Raw genomic sequence first — 25,579 nt, 5'->3', positions numbered from 1 at the left:
GCGACAATCGTGACACTGATCAGCCTCATGATTGATTATACTCACCATTGATTATACTCACCATTGATTATACTCACCATTGATTATACTCACCATTGATTATACTCACCATTGATTATACTCACCATTGATTATACTCACCATTGATTATACTCACCATTGATTATACTCACCATTGATTATACTCACCATTGTCGAAAATCAAACAAAACAAGAATGGTTAGCTATTGGAACGTTTAGTAACTGACATAACAAAACATAACAATCACAGAACAAAACATAACAATCACATAACAAGACATAACAATCACATAACAAACAGGCCAAAAAGACTTTTGATTGGACAGACAGACAAACACTTGTAATACAGATAACAAACTCAGCTTAAAACGTGTTTCTGTTTTCTTCAGTCTCTGGCGAGAATGATCTTGCACAGTTTCCAAAAGGTTAATTCTGTTTATCCACAGAAAATGTTAAAAAATAAATCTCATTCATGTAATTCAACGTACGTGGAAGGATATATATATAAAAAAAGAAGCTTTTTTTAAAATTCTGTATTATTTCATACTTCAGACGCCTGTGTATTTCTATTCACCATAATTATGTTCCTGATTGGACACTTTTGCCACAATGAGGATGCTAAATGTCAATGTAATCGATGCGTGTTGTACAACCTATCGTACTGCATCTTTGCGAGGGATATTTCGTAACCTGTACGTACACGGACACATGCACCCAGCTCCAGCGAATACTAACAGAGGGGTGTGACAGGATTGTCATGTCGTGTACCCGTCACACCCTTCTTCTTGGTCTTCCTGTCGTATTTCTCGGCTCGTATTTCTCGGCTCCGTCTGTGCAGCGTGTTTACTCGTATAGCGATTAAAGGCACATTCCTTTCTCGTCAAAACTGATCAGATCACCATCTCAAATATATATCAAGGCTTTTTACATGGGCGAAGAACATCCTTGTGTAACCGTGTGCCGAAACACTACGATCACCTCGGGAAGCGAAGTGCAATCAAACAGGTTTGAAAATGTTAGGGCTAATTTCTTAGCCCTATAAAAACTGTTATGCAAACCCGAAGGTTTCCATGAACATACAGACAATCGGAAACCACCAGACCCCATCACAAACAGAACTCTACAAACCACAGGTGTTGACTTTAAAGGCCAACAACCAGGGTGCAGAGTCCGTTGTGAAAGGAGCGGTAGCCTCCCCTGTCACACTTGTATTAGAGAAATACGTCATTTCAACAGTCTGGGTGCTCACTGAGCTAATTGAGAAATATTTTAATGAATTAATTAATACGAAGTTCAGAAATTAATCTCACAACACATTTTCACTTTGCACAGAAGGCACCCATACTGTTAATGTTGGTCTCTGTCCAAGTAGAGGATGTTCTTATCTCAGATTCAAGCCTGGCTATTTATGTAACACGTTTAGAACACTTTGAATTAGTAAAAGGTTCTACTGGCAAAAGTAGCACGTATAGTGTAAAAAAAAAAGACACCGTGTATTATGTGTGCCTCTTTTGATAGGAGAATTGTGTCACAAAGTGTTCCAAACTTGTTACAGAAAGGTGTTCTAAAGTGGAACACTTCTCTTTAGAGTGCAGCTGTGAGATAGTGAGCGAATCGTTTACACGGAAAGGACTGAGTCTTTTAGGGTGTGGTGTGCTTTTAACTTCTTTTCATACCGGAAGGGCGACAACCTCGCTCTACAAAATCTTTTGTCACTTGATACATGATGTGTGTGCGTGGTGTTCAAGAACATGCCGACATTATTTCGTTTTGAGATGTGTGCGCGGGTAAGGATGATGAGTGGTTGAATAAGGGATCTTTTTATTTCCTTCTGAACTTATTTTTTTCTTTAACAAGATCATTTTTCATAGCGACAGGAATACAGTATGAAATTCTTCAGGGTTAGATTCGAATATTTTAGTATGAGATGATCATCTGTGATTGTGTAGGCCTATGTTATGTCTGGAGTATTGTAAGCGTTTCATGTGTTAACCGCTCTTAATTAAGATGACTTGTTTAGGAAGGGGGGGGGGGGGGGTTGTTAGTGTTGATTTTGGAGCGTTGGTAGTCTGAACTATTTCGTGTGTCACCGACAAGAATGAGTCGTATTCAAGTTTCGGCCACGAATATGAAGCGTTCGCTTGAGTTCGTGAGTAGCTACTTTTATTTATTATTTTCGTCGTGATTCAATTGAATAGGATCATAAAATCTTGTTGAAACTTATTGTAAGGTTTGAAAAGTGTGCGAAGTCAAGTTCTCTTTGTATACAAACACTGTTGTACAATTAATTATTCGAAAAGTGACAGTGCAGTTTTCCACTTTGAAACGTGCCCATGCAAAATTATTCTAATTTTCCCCTCTCCTTTTTCAGATCGTGTTGACGTGGATGTTTACACAGGCAATATGAATGAGAAACGACACGAATAGGGACATGTAGGACTCGCCTGACTGAGTTACTGTCACAGGCAGTATGAATGAGAAACGACACGAATAGAGACATGTAGGACTCGCCTGACTGAGTTACTGTCACAGGCAGTATGAATGAGAAACGACACGAATAGAGACATGTAGGACTCGCCTGACTGAGTTACTGTCACAGGCAATATGAATGAGAAACGACACGAATAGAGACATGTAGGACTCGCCTGACTGAGTTACTGTCACAGAACAACCAACCACCAAAATCACCACCATAAACAACAACCACCACAGCCAACGCCAACCACCACAACCAACCAACCACCACTACCACCTACCACAACCATCACAACCAACTAACAACAACCACAAACCAACACCCACCACCACCACAAACCAACCAACCACCACAACCATCACCATCAATAACAACCATCAAGCACCACCACTACCATCAACACCACCACCCACCACAGCCAATAACAACCACCACCACAAACAACCACACAGCAACACAATGGAAGCACGCCAGCCCACCACCACCACCTCCCCAGCACGTTCACCTCGTACACACTCCAACACACTGTGGAGAAGCCGCACCACGCTCTACAAATTCTCCGTGGTCCTCCTCATCGTCGTCTGGCCGTTCAACCTCCTCAGCGTCGTGCTTCCCTATTGGCTGGAGGCGCAGGGCAGTGTGGGTGACGTCATGGTGATCAGCTCCAGAAAGGTGCATGTGAGCTATGGACTGTGGACGCTCTGCGCTGATGGCTCCGGTTGCAACGATGTTCATTCCGTTAACTCCGATGTTGGTGTTGGAGGTAAGTTTGGGGGGAGGTTTGGGTAGGGGTGGTGGGAGGGGAGGTTTGGGTAGGGGTGGTGGGAGGGGAGGGGTGGGTGGGGGTGGTGGGGGGGTGGGGGGGGTTGTTGGAGTGGGTTGGGGTTGGGGGGGGTGTTTGTTTGCTCGTGTGTGTGTGTGTGTGTGTGTGTGTGTGTGTGTGTGTGTGTGTGTGTGTGTGTGTATGTGTGTGTGTGTGTGTGTGTGTGTGTGTGTGTGTATGTGTGTGTGTATGTGCATGTGTGTGTGTGTGTGTGTGTGTGTGTGTGTGTGTGTGTGTGTGTGTGTGTGTGTGTGTATGTGTGTGTGTATGTGCATGTGTGTGTGTGTGTGTGTGTAAGTGCGTGCGTGTGTGTGTGTGTGTGTGTGTGTGTGTGTGTGTAATTTTGGTAAACGTTGTAACGAAGTGTTGTGTTGCATAATTATATACCGCTTTGTTGTAACAATCTGTTTGACCAAGTAGAACTAAGAACCTTAAATCATGTATATCCTGTCACAAAAAAACAAATCTATGAAACTGGGACTTCAGACTGTACGAATAACCTTTCTTCCCAAATGTTTAATCAACAATCATTTCATTACCCTGATTGTTCCTGTTTCTCTCTTCCTGTTTCTCTCTTCCTGTTTCTCTCTTCCTGTTTCTCTCTTCCTGTTTCTCTCTTCCTGTTTCTCTCTTCCATCGAACGCTCTCCTTCTTGTTTGATTTACTCCTTTATGATAACATTTTGATTTGGTTTAAACAAAATTTATTCCGGAAATACAGGGTGACATGTATAACACGATATGAACATTTGTTACCACACAACAAGCTAAGCTTATACTAAGTGTGGTTGTATATATATGTACATCTAGAAAGGAATTGTTATTTCATGTTATGTCAAGGTCAGAAAATCGCTTATAAATATAATTTATTAGAAATGTAAGACAAAGAATATAAGAAAGGAACAAATACAACAAAAGAATCAGAGGAGGTAACGGAGGACGGACAGGGATTTGACTTTAAATTACAACAATATTGGGAAAATTTAAGTCGGGAAAGTGGGTAGACATGGGAGGTTGGGGAGGGGTGTGGGAGCGGGGTCAGAGAGATGATGACTATTAGAGACTTGCCAATTCAATGTTCCTGCAGCAGCAATGATTTCATCCAAAATGTTGTCCAATCTTATCAAGCTGAGCTAAGTCATGTGAACACACAAACAAACCTTTAAGATTAAGATTCACACAAACATAACCTTCGATAAAAAACGTTGGCGCTGGACCCGAGTACTCTTCAGACTGGCTCGCTCCCCCAGTATGAAAGTTTTTGTCTTGTGCACGTGGATTTAAAAAAAATATATATATTTATTAACACAATTAAAAAAATTATTAGAGTAAAATAAAACATTAAAACGTTCATAATAAACAAAAGTAAACAAGAATTAAAAAAAAAATTAAAAAAATTAAAAAATAGACCGCCCATGCCGGGAATCGAACTCGGATCACTTTGGCACAGTATGAAAGTTTTTGTCTTGTGCACGTGAATTAAAAAAAAATTTTTTTATTTATTTTACACAATTATAAAAATTATTAGAGTAAAATAAAACATTAAAACGTTCATAATAAACAATAGTAAACAAGAATTTTAAAAAAAATAGACCGCCCATGCCGGGAATCGAACCCGGATCCCTTTGGCCACCAAGCCACCACCTTGAATCACTGACACAGTGTCCCTGTCGCTCTCTCTCGTGCTCTCTGTCTCTCTTTCAGTCTCACCGAGACCAAACCTGCACTGTAGTTTCTTTGCCGAGACCAAATTAATCCCCACCCGCTGGCTGGCTTGCACTGAAATCATGCTTTTCTCGTCACTGCGTGACGTGTTCGCCGCTCAAGTCTCCCCTTTAGTTCAGGCTGTTCGCAAAGCGACCAGCCTCCCACCGCAAAAACTCCCACCGTTAAGAGTGGTGTTTGTGATTTATTTGGCATTTAGGTCCCAGGTAACATTATGAAGTTTTAATACGATCAATCGGACCTATTATCAAGTTAGTGTATCAACTTTTGAACGAACTGCGCCCAGTAGTTTCCCAGCAATAAGCTGTTAAGTCGAGACAGACAGACAGACAGATACACACACACAGACACACAATTAAAGTCTGTTGGACCCTAGTACTGCGTACTCGGGGATAAAAAAAACGCTGGCGCTGGACCCGAGTACTCTTCAGACTGGCTCGCTCCCCCAGTATGAAAGTTTTTGTCTTGTGCACGTGGATTTAAAAAAAATAAAAAATAAAAAATTATTTATTTATTTTACACAATTAAAAAAACTATTAGAGTAAAATTAAACATTAAAACGTTCATAATAAGCAATAGTAAACAAGAATTAAAAGAAAAAAAAATAGACCGCTCATGCCGGGAATCGAACCCGGATCACTTTGGCCATAGTCGGACGCGCTTTCCATCAAGCCATTGGCAGTGAACTCAAATGACTAGACTGCTAACGTTGCTGCTTCATAAAATTAGGTCGCGCAGTGGCACACGCACGCAAAGCACGCACGCACCCAAAGCCTGGTTGTCGCTGGCTGACTGGGCGGTTCTATGAGCCCATGAGCGATACGCATGCTTTTCATGACGCACGCGTTCGGCTGTTCTATCAGCTCAATGGCTGGCTGTCGCTCCGATTGAATTCGTCCAACCGTCAAGAACTTTTGTGTTTTGGGGGGCATTTAGGTCCCAGGTAACATTATGAAGTTTTAATACGATCAATCGGACCTATTATCAAGTTAGTGTATCAACTTTTGAACGAACTGCGCCCAGTAGTTTCCCAGCAATAAGCTGTTAAGTCGAGACAGACAGACAGACACACACACACACACACACACACACACACAATTAAAGTCTGCTGGACCCTCCTACTGCGTACTCGGGGATAAAAACATAAATAACATGACGTGCCAATAATCAAGTACTAGATCATTAACATGGTAACCACAGGGTAACTATTCTGGCTCGCGGATTCTTGCGCTCACGCCCCAGATAGTTTTACCAAGATTCTTTATTATAAAGTAAAGTGAAGTGAAGGTAATAAACTGAAACATATGTAAACAAAAGAAACCATGAGAAAAAATACAAACTAATATGAAAAGAATCAAGACAACAAAATCGCAACCTCTAAACCACCGCAGTCGCGACAGAAAAACCAACGCTTGGTGGCAAATGGCGTACACAAAAAATCGAATTATCCAAACACACAACTGAAGCACTGGGGCCTTCGTTCCGAGTCGTTTTCTTTTATCATAACTTAAAACCAACAAAATACTACATCGACCGAAGTCGGCACGCTTCTTACTTCTACTATAATTCCTACAACAACACTAACAACACTCTCAAATGAACAAAATCACAAATTCAGAAAACTAAACCAGATCTACAACAAGGAAAAAATGGCGGAATAGCTCGACAACCACGTGGAAGACTGCAAATCTTACTCTACCAAAAAATGTGTGTCAAGAGCGATCACACAAATGATTACAACCTCAAAAACAATGTAAATCATACTAGAGTCGGATCCTTTATTAAAAGAAATGAAAATTACTCACACTTCGTGGACCACCAGACCTCTTAAGAGAGAGGGAGAGAGAAACCGTCCAAGGACAGATTCAGGGGAAACTACCAAATAAAACTTTACAAAGTACAATGATCTCCCTTATACTTCTGTACATATTCTTTCAACTGGAATAAACGAAACGAAATTAAAAGAAAATTAAAAATACTGTCGGAGACAGAACACTCCCCGCCTGATATCTACTCGATATCACTAAGACAGGACAGAAAATCAGTAGTAAAATAAAGGAAGAAGTCCTGCACTCAAAAGTAGGTAGGCAAGCAAACAAAAAATGTGTAGCGACGGTAACTGTCTGGTCTCAGTCTGTGGTTCACAACCGAGTCAGTCATCGGTGTAGGCCTACTAGAGAGGAATCAGTTCTGTGATAGGTCTGACGTAGAGTTTGGCCTGGTTGTCTTTGATCACTCGGATCTCAACCGACCGAACAAGATTGTCACGGGCAGTTGGGAAGGTTTGTAGATCGACGGGTGTGGGTCTATTTTGTAGGAACTCACTAGGGCCGCCAAGCCAGACCTGCAGTTTCTGACACAGGCTCTCCGGTGAACTCCTTGTTGCTGCGTCGGCAGGGTTGAGGTTGGTGGGCACATGATGCCACTGGTCTGGGGATGTCAATCGCCTGATCCTCTCTACTCTGTTAGCAACGTATGTGAAGAAACGTCTCTTCTCATTCTTGATGTAACCGAGCACGACGTTGCTGTCAGTGTAGAAAGTCACAGTGGGCGAACTCAAATCAAGCTCTTGTTCAATCAACTGCCATATCTCTGTGGCAAGAACCGCACTGCAGAGCTCCAGGCGAGGGATGGTGTGGCCGCTAAATGGGGCAAGCTTGGCTTTTCCCATCACAAACCCAAGGTGAAAGCCTTGTTCATGGGGCACCTGAACGTAGGCCACCGAAGAGATAGCCTTCTCTGAAGCATCGCAGAAGACGTGGTATTTAGCATCGGGTGACTGGGTAAGGTATGTTGGAAGAAACATGCGAGGTGTTTCGAGCCCTTTGATGTCTTGGAGGGACTGCTTCCACAGCTTCCAACTGTGGTGGAAGTTGTCCGGGATGGGTTTGTCCCAGGCCTTGCCATCTGGAGACACCGCTCGCAGAAAAATCTTGCCACTGATGGTTGCTGGAGCGAGGAAACCAAGAGGGTCATAAATCCCGTTGACGGTGGATAAGACCCCTCTTCGAGAAAAGTCTCCATTGGAAACCTGGGGGGAAATGTCAAATGTATCTCTTTCCAAGTTCCAGCTCAAACCCAAACATCCATGAGTTGGTAAGGGGTCAGTAGGCTGGAGGTTTTGCAGCTCCGTGGACAGTTCTTCTCTGGGAAAGGCTGCCAAAACACTCCTGCTATTTGAAACAACCTTGTGGAGATTGATTCCGCCGGATTTTTGAAGCTCTCTTTGCGTGCGCTGCATGAGGTGGACAGCTTGGTCGACTTCAGGAACGGAGGTGATCCCGTCGTCAACATAGAAGTCCCGCTCGACGAACTTCTTCACATCTGGCGCACTGTGGGCAATGCTCTTCCGGAGGCCGTAGGTAGCAACCGCTGGAGATGGACTGTTGCCAAAGACATGGACACACATCCTGTGTTCCACGAGGGGTGCGTCAAAGTTGTTGCCTCGGTACCAAAAGAAGCGTAGGAGATCTCGGTGTTCTTGGTCAACGAAAAACTGGTAGAACATCTGTTCTATGTCCCCAGCTATTGCCACTGCATCTCTGCGGAACCTCAGCAGAATGCCAAGGAGGCTGTTTGTCAAGTCTGGCCCAGACAGCAGCAGCGAGTTCAGAGAGACGCCTTCGAAGGTCGCTGACGAGTCGAATACACCGCGGATTTTATCAGGTTTTTTGGGGTGGTACACTCCGAAAAGTGGAAGGTACCAGCAGTGTCCAGCCTCACCCTGGGGGACCTCTTCAGCGGAGCCACTCTTCAGGATCTTCTCCATAAACTGGAAGAAGTGTTCTCTTTTTACGGGATTCTTCTTCAGTGATGCCTCCAAGGCCTTGGCACGACTGACAGCTTGGGACCGGTTGCAGGTGGGGATTGGTTTTTCCGATCTCAGGGGAAGAGGAGCCGACCAACGCCTTTCTTCGTTTAGCTTGAATTTCTCATCCATGAGAGCCAAAAATGCTTTGTCCTCCACGGACAGCCCAACCTTGTCATCTTCTGGTGTTCGCTGGAAAACTTCAGCTCCGACATCTTTGGCGACGTCAACCTTCAAGTTGAACGGGCAAGGTTCAAAAATGGTCCTTCTTCCATCAATGACGCTCGTCTTGGCAACTCTGATGGTCGATGGTCTGTGGACTTTGTTGAGGCACACATCCCCGATGATTACCCAGCCAAGAGGCAGTCGCTGTGCAAATGGCGATTTCGGTGGGCCAACAATTTGCTCCAGCACGTGGTGGGCTTCAGGGAGGTCCCGTCCAATCAGCAGTGCGATGGGGATTTGTTGGTCGAGAGGAGGGATTCTTTTCCTTATGCGTTTGAGATGGTCATGATGTTGGGCCACTTCAGAAGAAGGGATTTCTGATCGATCGCTTGGAATGGTGTCGCATTCAAGTACGTGGGGCAAGGTCAAGGACCTTCCGTCAGTGGACTGGACAGTGATGTTCCGGAGCTGACGACCACTCATCGCTTGTGTTCCGCCGCAGGACGTTAGCTGATATTCAATTTCACTGGGGGACGAGCCTAGCTGATCCATCAGCTCCGGCGTTGCCAGGGAGGCATTGCTTTGGTCATCCAAGATCGCGTAAACCTGGATCCCCTTGGTCTCATCAGGGGGAAAAACTTTGACCTTCACCACCTTGCCGCAGGATCTGCTCAGGTGACCCCCTTTGCACAAGGTGGTGCACTTTGTGGACACCTCCCCGCCATGCTCTCTGATGGGATTCAAGGATGCTGATGGTCTGTCCTGATGCATGGTGGTGTGGTGCCTTCCAGAGCAGACACTACACTTGATCGACATATTGCAGTCTTTTGCCCTGTGGCTGGTGGAAGAAAGGCATCTGTAGCACACCCCTTTCTCTTTCAGGGTTGCCTTCTTCTCACTGAGTGATTTTGCTGCGAAGCCTTTACACTCTAGCAAAGAGTGCCTTGCGGTTGTGTGGATCGGGCAAAGCTCGGATTTTGCTTCAAGGTTGGTCTTTCTGGAGAGTACTGGCTTGGCTTTTTTGTCGTTCTCCAAATTGAAGGCCGGGTCGTTCTGAATTGTGGCGCAAGTTTTAACGAAGTCCACAAAAAACTCAAAGGGGGGGAATGGGACGCGGTGATTGCTTTTGTATGTCGCTGCGCGCATGACCCACTTCTGTCTGAGGTGGTGAGGAAGCTTCCGTACCACCATGTTGACCCCTGTAGACGAGTCGTAAAGGGCAAACAGAGGGGCGAGGACAGGGTTCATCTTGGCTGACAAGATTTCTTCGAGGAGGTCGCTCAACTCGTAGAGGCTGCGCTGATCTTTAGAGATAGGTGGAAACTCCTCCAGCCTTGCCTTCAGGCATGCCTCAATGAGCTCAGGTGAGCCAAACCGCTCGTCCAGGCGCTTCCAGAGGAGTTGGAGTCCTCTCTGAGGATTCCCGATGTTGGCAGACCTCAGGCTCTGGGCATACCTCTTGGACTCTGGTCCAAGGTACTTGGCCAGGAGGTCCAGCTCCTCGGCAGGAGAGACATCCAAGTCGAGCATGATGGATGTAAAACAGTCTTTCCAAACGTGGAATGACTCCGGGCGTTCATCGAACGGAGTCAATCGATGAGTCAAGAGATCCCGCTTCATCCAAAACAATGAGGCAGCGTCATGTGATGACTGGACTGGTAGGGACGTGTGGTTCTGCCTGGGTCCAACTGCAGAACCCTGTGTATTGAGGCGGGAAGAGGCTCTGGAAAGAGTGGGAGATGCTGCGTCAGACGGCTGGCTGTAGGCATCATCGTTCAACAATCTTGGCTCGTGCCATCGACGTTCGTGCGTGGTGGACGTGGAGTAGTCCTGGAGGGCGGGCTCCTTCTTGATCGTTCTTTGAACAGTGTGGAGGCTGGGCTCGTCCCTCAGCCTGAGGGCGCTCAGCTCCGCCAGTTCCTTGGTAAGATAGGCTTTCCTTTTTGCCAGCTGGTACTGTTCCTCTGCAATCTGGAGCTCGAGTTCCACCTCTGCCAGTCGTTGGTTGGTGACGGAGAGGGTTCGGGCTCGAGCAGTCTTTTCTTGAGACAGCATAGTGGCGAAGTTTTCTTACTATCCTGGCTCGCGGATTCTTGCGCTCACGCCACAGGTAGTTTTACCAAGATTCTTTATTGTAAAGTAAAGTGAAGTGAAGGTAAGAAACTGAAACATATGTAAACAAAAGAAACCATAAGAAAAAATACAAACTAATATGAAAAGAATCAAAACACAAAATCGCAACCTCTAAACCACCGCAGTCGCGACCGAACAACCAACGCTTGGTGGCAAATGGGGTACACAAAAAATCCAATTATCCAAACACACAACTGGAGCACTGGGGCCTTCGTTCCGAGTCGTTTTCTTTTACCATAACCTAAAACCAACAAAATACTACATCGACCGAAGTCGGCACGCTTCTTACTTTTACTATAATTCCTACAACAACACTAACAACACTCTCAAATGAACAAAATCACAAATTCAGAAAACTAAACCAGATCTACAACAAGGAAAAAATGGCGGAATAGCTCGACAACCACGTGGAAGACTGCAAATCTTACTCTACCAAAAAATGTGTGTCAAGAGCGATCACACAAATGATTACAACCTCAAAAACAATGTAAATCATACTAGAGTCGGATCCTTTATTAAAAGAAATGAAAATTACTCACACTTCGTGGGCCACCAGACCTCTTAAAAGAGAGGGAGAGAGAAACCGTCCAAGGACAGATTCAGGGGAAACTACCAAGTAAAACTTTACAAAGCACAATGATCTCCCTTATACTTCTATACATATTCTTTCAACTGGAATAAACGAAACGAAATTAAAAGAAAATTAAAAATACTGTCGGAGACAGAACAGTAATCACAGGGTAATCACAGGGTAACTACAGGGTAACCACAGGGTAACCACAGGGTAACTACAGGGTAATCACAGGGTAACTACAGGGTAATCACAGGGTAACTACAGGGTAATCACAGGGTAATCACAGGGTAATCACAGGGTAACCACAGGGTAATCACAGGGTAACCACAGGGTAACCACAGGGTAATCACAGGGTAACCACAGGGTAACCACAGGGTAACCACAGGGTAATCAAAATCTATCACTTAACCTTATAAAACTATGTACCTTTTTGAATATTTTGATGTTTTCGGAGAAACGTAGGTTTGGCAAGCCAAACAATAAACATTGTACATTTTGATAATCATCTGGTAAAATGTGTATTGTTAGTCTTCGGACATCATCGTAGTTACTACAAAATAATAAATAATGTTCAGCATCTTCATTGCGATATCCGCACGGACAAGTTGGGTTATCACTTAAGTGGCGTTTCATCATATCATCATTTAAATCGCTCATTTCTAATCTTAAACTGCAGTGTATAATTCCGTCTTTTCTCTTACCATAAAAATAATGAGGAAGAACTTTACTATCTAAACGACCTAAAAAAATGTTTAAACTGGCTGATTGATTTTGTTAGTTTAATATTATCTGGTAGAGAATTCCATGTTCGGGTGGTGCTGAGTACAAATGACTTGTTATACAATTCAGTTCCTGTGTGGTGGCACAACCCGTTCAAGTGGTTTCCGTCTATGATAGGGGTTCACAGTCGAGACAAGTGGTTTCCGTCTATGATAGGGGTTCACAGTCGTGACAAGTGGTTTCCGTCTATGATAGGGGTTCACAGTCGTGACAAGTGGTTTCCGTCTATGATAGGGGTTCACAGTCGTGACAAGTGGTTTCCGTCTATGATAGGGGTTCACAGTCGAGACAAGTGGTTTCCGTCTATGATAGGGGTTCACAGTCGTGACAAGTGGTTTCCGTCTATGATAGGGGTTCACAGTCGAGACAAGTGGTTTCCGTCTATGATGGGGGTTCACAGTCGAGACAAGTGGTTTCCGTCTATGATAGGGGTTCACAGTCGAGACAAGTGGTTTCCGTCTATGATAGTGGTTCACAGTCGTGACAAGTGGTTTCCGTCTATGATAGGGGTTCACAGTCGAGACAAGTGGTTTCCGTCTATGATAGGGGTTCACAGTCGTGACAAGTGGTTTCCGTCTATGATAGGGGTTCACAGTCGAGACAAGTGGTTTCCGTCTATGATAGGGGTTCACAGTCGAGACAAGTGGTTTCCGTCTATGATAGGGGTTCACAGTCGAGACAAGTGGTTTCCGTCTATGATAGGGGTTCACAGTCGAGACAAGTGGTTTCCGTCTATGATAGGGGTTCACAGTCGTGACAAGTGGTTTCCGTCTATGATAGGGGTTCACAGTCGAAACAAGTGGTTTCCGTCTATGATAGGGGTTCACAGTCGAGACAAGTGGTTTCCGTCTATGGTAGGGGTTCACAGTCGAGACAAGTGGTTTCCGTCTATGATAGGGGTTCACAGTCGAGACAAGTGGTTTCCGTCTATGATAGGGGTTCACAGTCGAGACAAGTGGTTTCCGTCTATGATAGGGGTTCACAGTCGAGACAAGTGGTTTCCGTCTATGATAGGGGTTCACAGTCGAGACAAGTGGTTTCCGTCTATGATAGGGGTTCACAGTCGAGACAAGTGGTTTCCGTCTATGGTAGGGGTTCACAGTCGAGACAAATGGTTTCCGTCTATGATAGGGGTTCACAGTCGAGACAAGTGGTTTCCGTCTATGATAGGGGTTCACAGTCGAGACAAGTTGTTTCCGTCTATGATAGGGGTTCACAGTCGAGACAAGTGGTTTCCGTCTATGATAGGGGTTCACAGTCGAGACAAGTGGTTTCCGTCTATGATAGGGGTTCACAGTCGTGACAAGTGGTTTCCGTCTATGATAGGGGTTCACAGTCGAGACAAGTGGTTTCCGTCTATGATAGGGGTTCACAGTCGTGACAAGTGGTTTCCGTCTATGGTAGGGGTTCACAGTCGAGACAAGTGGTTTCCGTCTATGATAGGGGTTCACAGTCGTGACAAGTGGTTTCCGTCTATGATAGGGGTTCACAGTCGAGACAAGTGGTTTCCGTCTATGATAGGGGTTCACAGTCGAGACAAGTGGTTTCCGTCTATGATAGGGGTTCACAGTCGAGACAAGTGGTTTCCGTCTATGATAGGGGTTCACAGTCGAGACAAGTGGTTTCCGTCTATGATAGGGGTTCACAGTCTAGACAAGTGGTTTCCGTCTATGATAGGGGTTCACAGTCGTGACAAGTGGTTTCCGTCTATGATAGGGGTTCACAGTCGAGACAAGTGGTTTCCGTCTATGATAGGGGTTCACAGTCGAGACAAGTGGTTTCCGTCTATGATAGGGGTTCACAGTCGAGACAAGTGGTTTCCGTCTATGGTAGGGGTTCACAGTCGAGACAAGTGGTTTCCTTCTATGGTAGGGGTTCACAGTCGAGACAAGTGGTTTCCGTCTATGATAGGGGTTCACAGTCGAGACAAGTGGTTTCCGTCTATGATAGGGGTTCACAGTCGAGACAAGTGGTTTCCGTCTATGATAGGGGTTCACAGTCGAGACAAGTGGTTTCCGTCTATGGTAGGGGTTCACAGTCGAGACAAGTGGTTTCCGTCTATGATAGGGGTTCACAGTCGTGACAAGTGGTTTCCGTCTATGGTAGGGGTTCACAGTCGAGACAAGTGGTTTCCGTCTATGATAGGGGTTCACAGTCGAGACAAGTGGTTTCCGTCTATGATAGGGGTTCACAGTCGTGACAAGTGGTTTCCGTCTATGGTAGGGGTTCACAGTCGTAGACAAGTGGTTTCCGTCTATGATAGGGGTTCACAGTCGAGACAAGTGGTTTCCGTCTATGATAGGGGTTCACAGTCGAGACAAGTGGTTTCCGTCTATGGTAGGGGTTCACAGTCGAGACAAGTGGTTTCCGTCTATGATAGGGGTTCACAGTCGAGACAAGTGGTTTCCGTCTATGATAGGGGTTCACAGTCGAGACAAGTGGTTTCCGTCTATGGTAGGGGTTCACAGTCGAGACAAGTGGTTTCCGTCTATGATAGGGGTTCACAGTCGAGACAAGTGGTTTCCGTCTATGATAGGGGTTCACAGTCGAGACAAGTGGTTTCCGTCTATGATAGGGGTTCACAGTCGAGACAAGTGGTTTCCGTCTATGATAGGGGTTCACAGTCGAGACAAGTGGTTTCCGTCTATGATAGGGGTTCACAGTCGAGACAAGTGGTTTCCGTCTATGATAGGGGTTCACAGTCGAGACAAGTGGTTTCCGTCTATGGTAGGGGTTCACAGTCGAGACAAGTGGTTTCCGTCTATGATAGGGGTTCACAGTCGAGACAAGTGGTTTCCGTCTATGATAGGGGTTCACAGTCGAGACAAGTGGTTTCCGTCTATGGTAGGGGTTCACAGTCGAGACAAGTGGTTTCCGTCTATGATAGGGGTTCACAGTCGAGACAAGTGGTTTCCGTCTATGATAGGGGTTCACAGTCGAGACAAGTGGTTTCCGTCTATGGTAGGGGTTCACAGTCGAGACAAGTGGTTTCCGTCTATGATAGGGGTTCACAGTCGAGACAAGTGGTTTCCGTCTATGATAGGGGTTCACAGTCGAGACAAGTGGTTTCCGTCTATGGTAGGGGTTCACAGTCGAGACAAGTGGTTTCCGTCTATGATAGGGGTTCACAGTCGAGACAAGTGGTTTCCGTCTATGGTAGGGGTTCACAGTCGAGACAAGTGGTTTCCGTCTATGATAGGGGTTCACAGTCGAGACAAGTGGTTTCCGTCTATGGTAGGGGTTCACAGTCGAGACAAGTGGTTTCCGTCTATGATAGGGGTTCACAGTCGAGACAAGTGGTTTCCGTCTATGATAGGGGTTCACAGTCGAGACAAGTGGTTTCCGTCTATGATAGGGGTTCACAGTCGAGACAAGTGGTTTCCGTCTATGGTAGGGGTTCACAGTCGAGACAAGTGGTTTCCGTCTATGATAGGGGTTCACAGTCGAGACAAGTGGTTTCCGTCTATGATAGGGGTTCACAGTCGAGACAAGTGGTTTCTGTCTATGATAGGGGTTCACAGTCGAGACAAGTGGTTTCCGTCTATGGTAGGGGTTCACAGTCGAGACAAGTGGTTTCCGTCTATGATAGGGGTTCACAGTCGAGACAAGTGGTTTCCGTCTATGATAGGGGTTCACAGTCGAGACAAGTGGTTTCCGTCTATGGTAGGGGTTCACAGTCGAGACAAGTGGTTTCCGTCTATGGTAGGGGTTCACAGTCGAGACAAGTGGTTTCCGTCTATGATAGGGGTTCACAGTCGAGACAAGTGGTTTCCGTCTATGGTAGGGGTTCACAGTCGAGACAAGTGGTTTCCGTCTATGATAGGGGTTCACAGTCGAGACAAGTGGTTTCCGTCTATGGTAGGGGTTCACAGTCGAGACAAGTGGTTTCCGTCTATGGTAGGGGTTCACAGTCGAGACAAGTGGTTTCCGTCTATGGTAGGGATTCACAGTCGAGACAAGTGGTTTCCGTCTATGGTAGGGGTTCACAGTCGAGACAAGTGGTTTCCGTCTATGGTAGGGGTTCACAGTCGAGACAAGTGGTTTCCGTCTATGGTAGGGGTTCACAGTCGAGACAAGTGGTTTCCGTCTATGGTAGGGGTTCACAGTCGAGACAAGTGGTTTCCGTCTATGATAGGGGTTCACAGTCGTGACAAGTGGTTTCCGTCTATGATAGGGGTTCACAGTCGAGACAAGTGGTTTCCGTCTATGATAGGGGTTCACAGTCGTGACAAGTGGTTTCCGTCTATGGTAGGGGTTCACAGTCGAGACAAGTGGTTTCCGTCTATGGTAGGGGTTCACAGTCGAGACAAGTGGTTTCCGTCTATGGTAGGGGTTCACAGTCGAGACAAGTGGTTTCCGTCTATGGTAGGGGTTCGCAGTCGAGACAAGTGGTTTCCGTCTATGATAGGGGTTCACAGTCGTGACAAGTGGTTTCCGTCTATGATAGGGGTTCACAGTCGTGACAAGTGGTTTCCGTCTATGATAGGGGTTCACAGTCGCGACAAGTGGTTTCCGTCTATGATAGGGGTTCACAGTCGAGACAAGTGGTTTCCGTCTATGGTAGGGGTTCACAGTCGAGACAAGTGGTTTCCGTCTATGGTAGGGGTTCACAGTCGAGACAAGTGGTTTCCGTCTATGATAGGGGTTCACAGTCATGACAAGTGGTTTCCGTCTATGATAGGGGTTCACAGTCGCGACAAGTGGTTTCCGTCTATGGTAGGTGTTCACAGTCGAGACAAGTGGTTTCCGTCTATGGTAGGGGTTCACAGTCGAGACAAGTGGTTTCCGTCTATGGTAGGGGTTCACAGTCGAGACAAGTGGTTTCCGTCTATGATAGGGGTTCACAGTCGTGACAAGTGGTTTCCGTCTATGATAGGGGTTCACAGTCGTGACAAGTGGTTTCCGTCTATGATAGGGGTTCACAGTCGAGACAAGTGGTTTCCGTCTATGGTAGGGGTTCACAGTCGAGACAAGTGGTTTCCGTCTATGATAGGGGTTCACAGTCGTGACAAGTGGTTTCCGTCTATGATAGGGGTTCACAGTCGAGACAAGTGGTTTCCGTCTATGATAGGGGTTCACAGTCGAGACAAGAGGAGGCAATAAATCAGCCAAGTTCTGTGGTTTCCGTCTATGATAGGGGTTCACAGTCGAGACAAGAGGAGGCAATAAATCTGCCAAGTTCTGTGCACATTTTCCATGTACCATTTTGTGATACAAAATTAATCTATGTCTTTCCCGTCTTACTTTTAAACTACTGAAGCCAGATTCGTCATACAATTTTTGGTGGCTTAATTTTGATTTCGTTTCTACTTTGGCGCCGATATTCCGTCGTCGGGTATAAACTTCTAATCAATCAATCATTCAAGATAGAGGAGAGTAGGTTCCGCTCTACAGACACTACCCTGTGTAAAATCAATCATTCAAGATAGAGGAGAGTCTGGGTTGTAGGTTCCGCTGTACAGACACTACCCTGTGTAAAATCAATCTGTATATTGAATATGGTCGGGGAATATATAATAATATCGATGGCTGACCGCATAAACATCGTATAATTATGGCCTTTGCAGTCATATGACTGGTTGTACAACAAACGGTCTTATCACAAAGATCTGACAGGAGCGGATTCAGGCAGGGGGGGGTCCAAACCCCCTCCCCCCCCCCCTAGCCTTAAAAAAATAAATAAATAAAAAATAAAGATAAACAAAGAAAGAAAGAAATTTGAAAATAATGTAAAAATAATGGCTCAGATTGCACCAGATTGCTCCATTTTCCTTGTTTTTATCCACATTTTCCCGGGGAGCCTTGGAGCCAGCCTTTGTCTTCTTAATGTCGGGTTTGGAAGCTCAGCCTCAGGTTGCACCAGATCGGTCAATTTTCCTTGTTTTGATCCAAATTTGTCTTCTTAAATTAACTTTTGGAAGTGTATTAGGGGAAGTTTCTTGGCTCAGATTGCACCAGATTGCTCCATTTTTCTGGTTTTTATCAACATATGCTCCCCGGACCCCCCTAGTAAGTTCGGGCTTCGCGTCTTCGATCTGTCCCCAAAAGAAATGTGGAAACCCCCCCCTTAAAAATGATGTTATCCGCCCCTGATCTGCAAAAAAACCCAACAACTATCATTCTGTTTCAGTGTGGCTGTACGCAGCGGCATTTTTCACTCTCCTCTCCGTCGTATTCCACGCAGTGGCGTCTGTATGTGGGGCGCTACAGAACTTTATGCCTCGTCGAATCTCGCGAGAATGCACGTGCTTTCTAAAGAGTGTGCTGCACAGAGACTGTGCCGTTGCCGAAGACGTCGGGTTTGTTGCCGGTAAGTAAAGCCTGTTGAAATGTCAACACTCAGCAAGTGTTTATCAGTAGTCGACACTAATTAGCATGTGTTCATTACATTTTGTCGCTTAAATTGCTCAGAATATATTCACTTGTTGCTGGACCTTGGCATGTTTTCACCTGTGACCGACACCCAGCGTGTGTTCCGTTGTTGCAAATAGTCGCCATTATGGTCTGCGTGTATTTACTTGTTGCCGCAATGATCAACTTTGATTGTGGGTTTGGGAGTGAATGTTAACAATCGTTGTCATCGGAAACACGAATCCAAAGCCGTGATGGTTTCACAGATCACACACACAGTCTAATTGGCTTTGATTTCGACAATACACGTTTTACCTGAAGCTCAAAATAATTCACTACTTGGATGTTTCACATATGAAGATGACCAACCTCGTTGTTTATGAAAAGTCATGTCAATGATGACAAGCGTTGACGTTTTGCCAGTGCATGTTATCATTGGTTGCAATTATATGTTTATGTGTTAATGTGTTTCCAGGGAGCATGGGCATGTCGCACCCAACATCATCGTGACGATGTGCACAAACAACCAGAGCCACCTGCTCCTATAGCTTTATTCGCTTGTTGCCAGTTCATGTGATCACTCACAGTATTATGTGTTCACTTGTTGCCAGTTCATGTGATCACTCACAGTATTATGTGTTCACTTGTTGCCAGTTCATGTGATCACTCACAGTATTATGTGTTCACTTGTTGCCAGTTCATGTGATCACTCACAGTATTATGTGTTCACTTGTTGCCAGGGTTCATGTGATCACTGGCAGTATTATGTGTTCACTTGTTGCCAGGGTTCATGTGATCACTGGCAGTATTATGTGTTCACTTGTTGCCAGGGTTCATGTGATCACTGGCAGTATTATGTGTTCACTTGTTGCCAGTTCATGTGATCACTCACAGTATTATGTGTTCACTTGTTGCCAGGGTTCATGTGATCACTGGCAGTATTATGTGTTCACTTGTTGCCAGTTCATGTGATCACTCACAGTATTATGTGTTCGCTTGTTGCCAGTTCATGTGATCACTCACAGTATTATGTGTTCGCTTGTTGCCAGTTCATGTGATCACTCACAGTATTATGTGTTCACTTGTTGCCAGGGTTCATATGATCACTGGCAGTATTATGTGTTCACTTGTTGCCAGTTCATGTGATCACTCACAGTATTATGTGTTCGCTTGTTGCCAGTTCATGTGATCACTCACCGTATTATGTGTTCGCTTGTTGCCAGTTCATGTGATCACTCACAGTATTATGTGTTCACTTGTTGCCAGGGTTCATGTGATCACTCACAGTATTATGTGTTCACTTGTTGCCAGGGTTCATGTGATCACTCACCGTATTATGTGTTCGCTTGTTGCCAGTTCATGTGATCACTCACAGTTGTATGTGTTCGCTTGTTGCCAGTTCATGTGATCACTCACACTACATTGGGGTGTGCACGTTAAAGATCCCACGATTGACAAAAGGGTCTTTCCTGGCAAAATTGTATAGGCATAGATAAAAAATGTCCACCAAAATACCCGTGTGACTTGGAATAATAGGCCGTGAAACGTAGGATATGCGCCGAAATGGCTGCGATCTGCTGGTCGATGTGAATGCGTGATGTATTGTGTAAAAAATTCCATCTCACACGGCATAAATAGATCCCTGCGCCTTGAGTCCGAGTCTGGAGATAACGCGCACGATATAAGACTTCATATAACAATTATGTGTTCACTTGTTGCCAGGGTTCATGTGTTGCCTTGTTGCCACAGGGTTCATGGGCATGACGTCCAACATCATCGTGATGATGTGCACGAAGGACGTGGTGTCTGACGGAGGCACCTACTCCTACAGCTTCGCCCTCAGCTTCTTCTCGGCCTCCATCGCCGTGGTGTCCTCCATAGCGCTGACCAAGGCTCACTACATCGCCCACCCCGCCCCCAGGCGCGGCCAGTCCAATGTCGCACGTGCTCACCAGCCACAGCCTGTCACGGGCACCACGACGCGGGCAGATCCTGTTGAGGTTAGTTGAACTAAAAAAAAAAGTAACCCCCCAAAAATTGCAAACTCATAAAAGAACAATCAAAAAAATTATGAAAAAAAAAAAATGTGTTCATTTCAATGCTAGTTAATCTCTCAGTTGCCAGGAGATCAGTTCCGCATAACTCTTTCTTACTTTAAATATTGCACATGGCCTATGAATTCAGAGCCATTAACTACCTTTAAGTGTTGGTTAAATATTGTTGAACTAAACTTACCTTTACTAAAACCCAGAACGGTGAAAGGGTTGGGAGTTAGAGTTTTTGTGTGTGGGTATAATAATACAATATATTATAACATTATTATAATTAATAACTGTCAAGACAATAGATTTGTATCAACTATACATGTTATTTTGTTTTGTTTTTCTCTCAGGGTTTTCATGGAGGAGCGACAGCGTCGGCTTCCAGAAACGGGAGAGACACTGCCTCAGCTGGGAGAGGGATGGGAGACTCTACGTCCGCCGCCATGGAACTGGGAGAGCTTGCGTCCCTGGGAGAGCAGGCAGACACAGAGTCTGCGTCCCTCAGGGTACAGCTGGGATCGCGGGATCATTACGACCCTGAGCGCTACAGTCCTGGACAGAGGGAAGACAACAAAGTTCAGAGAGAAGGCCACGGAAGTCCGAAACAAGACTACAAAGATCAGAACGGTCTTCGGCATCGGGATCGAGAACCGAGAAGCTCCCACGAACACGGAAACCAGGCGTACGTGAAAGAAAAGGGAGACTCTACCCACAGAGAGTCAAGGAGTTCCGGGAACCAGCGGAACCAGGACAGTGACGACGAACACTACAGCAGACCACAGAGCCACGGAGAGAGCGCGCGGGCCAAAGAGCGGGGGACCACTGCCTACTGGCGTGGAAAAGAAGAAGATTCAGCGAGACCTCAAGACCTGGACGCAAAGGTGAGAGTCATTGTATGTAGTCAGGTGTTTAAGTAAATAATAATTTTACTACTTAGGACATATGTTTAAAGCCGAACATCCGTCTCCGGGAGACAAAGCCTTGCTACAGCAGAAGGCCACAGTTTTAAATGTAGGGTTGCGAGCGACACCGGAAGTATTACAGGCTCGAGAAAACAGAGCTACATCTGTCGCGCCCGCGGTGTTGGCCTTCAAATGTACATAATGTTGTAGTGTCTCATGTTTTATGAACTACCACTGTAATTTCTCATGTATGAGACAATAGGGAGATTCAAAGGACAGCACGTTTCGTTTTGCAGCTCGTTTCGTTTGGTGAATGAGTCACCCCGCGAAACGGAACGTGAAACGAGACGGCATAGGCCGCAGACAAGATTTAGATGTATTCACGTTTCGTTTCGGAATGAAGGAAGGGCGATAAATCTTCAAGTGAAATTATCACGTCTGTCCTCGATCAGAATGGAAAAAAAAAACCTAGGAGGTGGTCCAGAATCGGGCATACTTTGATTATTTTCAGTCCAAATAAATCACACAGACTTTGTTTATACAAAATCACATACGAAGCCAGAATAAAAATTCGATGCGATGACCTACTTCTGCTTCGCCATTTGCTTTCTTCACCATGAAGTTGGATAAATGTACCAGGATCAGCACCCTTCAAAATATTTCAGTTCACAACAGTTGTCTACCTCCAATGAACACATTCTCAGCGCTGAAAGACTGTGAAAGGGTTGATGAATCTAGCAATGCATAAAATGGCCAACAAATAAAACTGTTAGTGTGCAAAAATACTCACAAAAGTTGACGAAATATTGTTCGTTTTTTGGGGGTGGAAAACGTGACTGCGTTTTGACGTTCCACGTTCCGTTTCAGTTGACCTTCACCTTTCCAGCGAGAGACCCCCGAAATGATGACGTTTACCACAACTTCAAAACGAAACGTCCCGACGTTTCGTTTATTAAATCTCCCTAATAACGTTGACTGTCAGCCTGGACTACTGCATTCATACACATGGGGTAACAGCATAAGACCCCTCACACAGCACTACCAAATACGTCTGTAAAACAGAACACTGATCTTACCTGTGATTTGATTTGATTCAGGTCCTGGAGGAGAGCGACCAGGTGCGGGAGGAGGAGAGGAGGACTCGCTGGCACGGGAGGACCAGCAGCAGGTCAAGGTCACGCTCCAGATCCAGAGAACGACGTCACAGCAGGAGGCGACACGGCTCGGGTGACTCGTCTTCCAACACACAACAGCACCGCCCCTCTTCCGGGAATTCCCGATCGAGCGGACTGGTGAGGAGTGTTGAGATGGAGGATATCCATGCCGCTGTGTCTACGGGAGACATGCATTCTGCTCCTCAAAAAAAGCCTGCGATGGTGAGCAACACACAGCATTCTCACTCCTCCGGGAATTCCCGCAAAGGGCTGGTGAGAAGTGTTGAGATGGAGAACATTCCTGCCGCTGTGTCTTCGTCCTCCGACCCTCTTCCACGCTCTTCTGTTCCTCCTCTGCTGCGTCAGCAAACTCCGCTGACCGAACACTTGAGATCATATACAGTAAACCACACCAACCTTCCTCCCAGCACTTCCAAATCTCCCCTGACTGACGCGTCATCAAAGCTGCGTCAGAGTGTGGGTGACGTCAGATCACCTGTAAATGACGTCAGATTACGCACCCAGCGGGATTCAAAAAGTATTGCGACAGGAGGCGAAGCGTCAGCGGCGACGCGATTGTGAATCAAAGTTTCTCCCGAAAGAAGATGTGAACTTGTGTTTTGCGCCTATGATCTAAGCGTTTGTGATTATCGAGAACAGTATCATGCTTGGAAACTTTGACCACGTGGCCACATGATGATGACTTGTGAGAAATATTTCTCTTCAAGACAAATTTGAATTATTTACTGGGATTTGTGATGACCAATAGCAGAATCATGCTTAAGAACTCTCGACTAGTGGCGAAATGATGATGATTTATGAGAAATAGTTGTCTTGAAGGGATATGTGAATTACTTATTGGCATTTAGCCTCTGTCATTAACCCCGTTGTAAAACCTTTGAGTAAAAACAAAGTTCCAGAATACGTCATAATGCGAATAATGGTGTCACATAAACCGTCACAGAAATTCGAGAACGAAGTTTGTTTCGGTGATTTCGTAATATCAGCAGGAGAAAATGACTTGCAAGGTCACCGCCAGGATGTGCATGGATCGGTATCGTATGCCATTATTATTATTATTATTGTGATCATTTTTTATGCGCCTAATCTAGATATAGCCCTAGGCGCTTACATATTAATTTCTGCCGTTTGAAATGGAATTTTTTACAGACAGACAGACAAACAGACATTTTTTACACACAATATATAACGCATTCACATCGGCCAGTAAAGCTCAGTAGCCTATTAGCCCATTAAGGCCGCAAAAACCAAAGTTGAACGGTGGGGTCGCATGTACATTGAGGCTTGTCTCCACTCAAACTGTTGCTTTACGCAAACACTGGGAATATTTTAGGTGTGTTCTATGCAACATAATCGTGGCGTGGGATATATTTGCTCATCTTATAACTTAGCCTACAACCTGATAAGGCCTTCCGTTGAAAAATACTTGAAAGAGGGTGAGAGTGATTTTTGACCGTTGACATAATAGTTTGAATATGTGATGTGGCGAAACCACAAGCGCCTTATATAAGCCTACACCGGTTCAGCCTTAAAAAAAACCCACCCAACTCAACATCGGCTAAAATGATGCTTTACCAGAAACAAATACATGTTATTTGACATTGAAAGATCATTTTACGTGAATAAGACTTGACAGTAAGGATAATTATGTGCATTTGGTGACACGTACGGAAGACCAATCTGTGTTTGCAAATGCAAGAGAACATCGAGGACAATTTTTCTGACTCCCCCCGCGGGTTAGGGGGAAGAATTTACCCGATGCTCCCCAGCATGTCGTAAGAGGCGACTAACGGATTCTGTTTCTCCTTTTACCCTTGTTAAGTGTTTCTTGTATAGAATATAGTCAATGTTTGTAAAGCTTTTAGTCAAGCAGTATGTAAGAAATGTTAAGTCCTTTGTACTGGAAACTTGCATTCTCCCAGTAAGGTAATATATATTGTACTACGTTGCAAGCCCCTGGAGCAATATTTTGATTAGTGCTTTTGTGAACAAGAAACAATTAACAAGTGGCTCTATCCCATCCCCCCCCCCCCCCCCCCCTTTCCCCGTCGCGATATAACCTTGAACGGTTGAAAACGACGTTACACACCAAATAAAGAAAGAAAGACATTTTTCTGACACAGAACGATTGTGTGAAAAAGTTCAAACAAACTGGTGAATCGTTAAAGTGATAAACCTGTTGAATCAAAATCAATATTCGGGGTCACAATGCGAGAGAACAAAATGAGCATATTGCCATAATTATCGGCTTACTCCTACTGCTTTTGTACAACGAGAAAATGCTATTTTTAGACACGTTTCATACTGAGATATTTGTTTGAATGTGTAGGCTTTTATTGTGCATAAAATGACAGTTTTTATTATTATATTATTCATTTTAATCAGAGTTACTTTGTTTTAAAGCTTGCTTACAAACGTAGGGCATTAATTGTCAGAGTTACTTTCTCATTTGAGGACAGACGAACTTTGCTCGCTTGCACTAAGTAGAAACACAGTACAGACAGTAGCAAACTATTGTATTGTGCACAAGTTAAAGGCACAGTAAGCCTCCCGTAAACCATCACAGATACTGTCAGGCTTTTACACACAGTACAAACACCCTTTC

At 45.1% G+C, this 25,579-nt stretch overlaps 1 protein-coding gene across 2 annotated transcripts in view; it reads left to right on the top strand.

Moving 5' to 3' along the window:
• Positions 1-24,017, top strand: part of LOC138957306 (serine/arginine repetitive matrix protein 5-like) — a 31,260-nt gene extending 7,243 nt beyond the window's left edge. The window contains exons 1-7 of one of the 2 annotated variants that reach the window (XM_070328449.1): positions 1,755-1,808; positions 2,393-2,419; positions 2,621-3,260; positions 18,635-18,814; positions 20,605-20,855; positions 21,248-21,778; positions 22,897-24,017. In XM_070328449.1, coding sequence (XP_070184550.1) covers positions 2,957-3,260; positions 18,635-18,814; positions 20,605-20,855; positions 21,248-21,778; positions 22,897-23,535 — 1,905 coding nt within the window. In that variant the 5' untranslated portion in view covers positions 1,755-1,808; positions 2,393-2,419; positions 2,621-2,956 and the 3' untranslated portion in view covers positions 23,536-24,017. Of the gene's footprint in view, positions 1-1,754; positions 1,809-2,392; positions 2,420-2,620; positions 3,261-18,634; positions 18,815-20,604; positions 20,856-21,247; positions 21,779-22,896 lie in introns of those variants that run through there. The other variant, XM_070328442.1, reaches the window with a different exon arrangement.
• Positions 24,018-25,579: the final 1,562 nt, after the last annotated feature.

Source organism: Littorina saxatilis, linkage group LG2 (genome assembly GCF_037325665.1).
Source record: "Littorina saxatilis isolate snail1 linkage group LG2, US_GU_Lsax_2.0, whole genome shotgun sequence".
Lineage (NCBI taxonomy): Eukaryota > Metazoa > Mollusca > Gastropoda > Littorinimorpha > Littorinidae > Littorina > Littorina saxatilis.
Note: the sequence above shows the minus strand (reverse complement) of the source record. Positions and strands in the feature narration are given on the sequence as shown.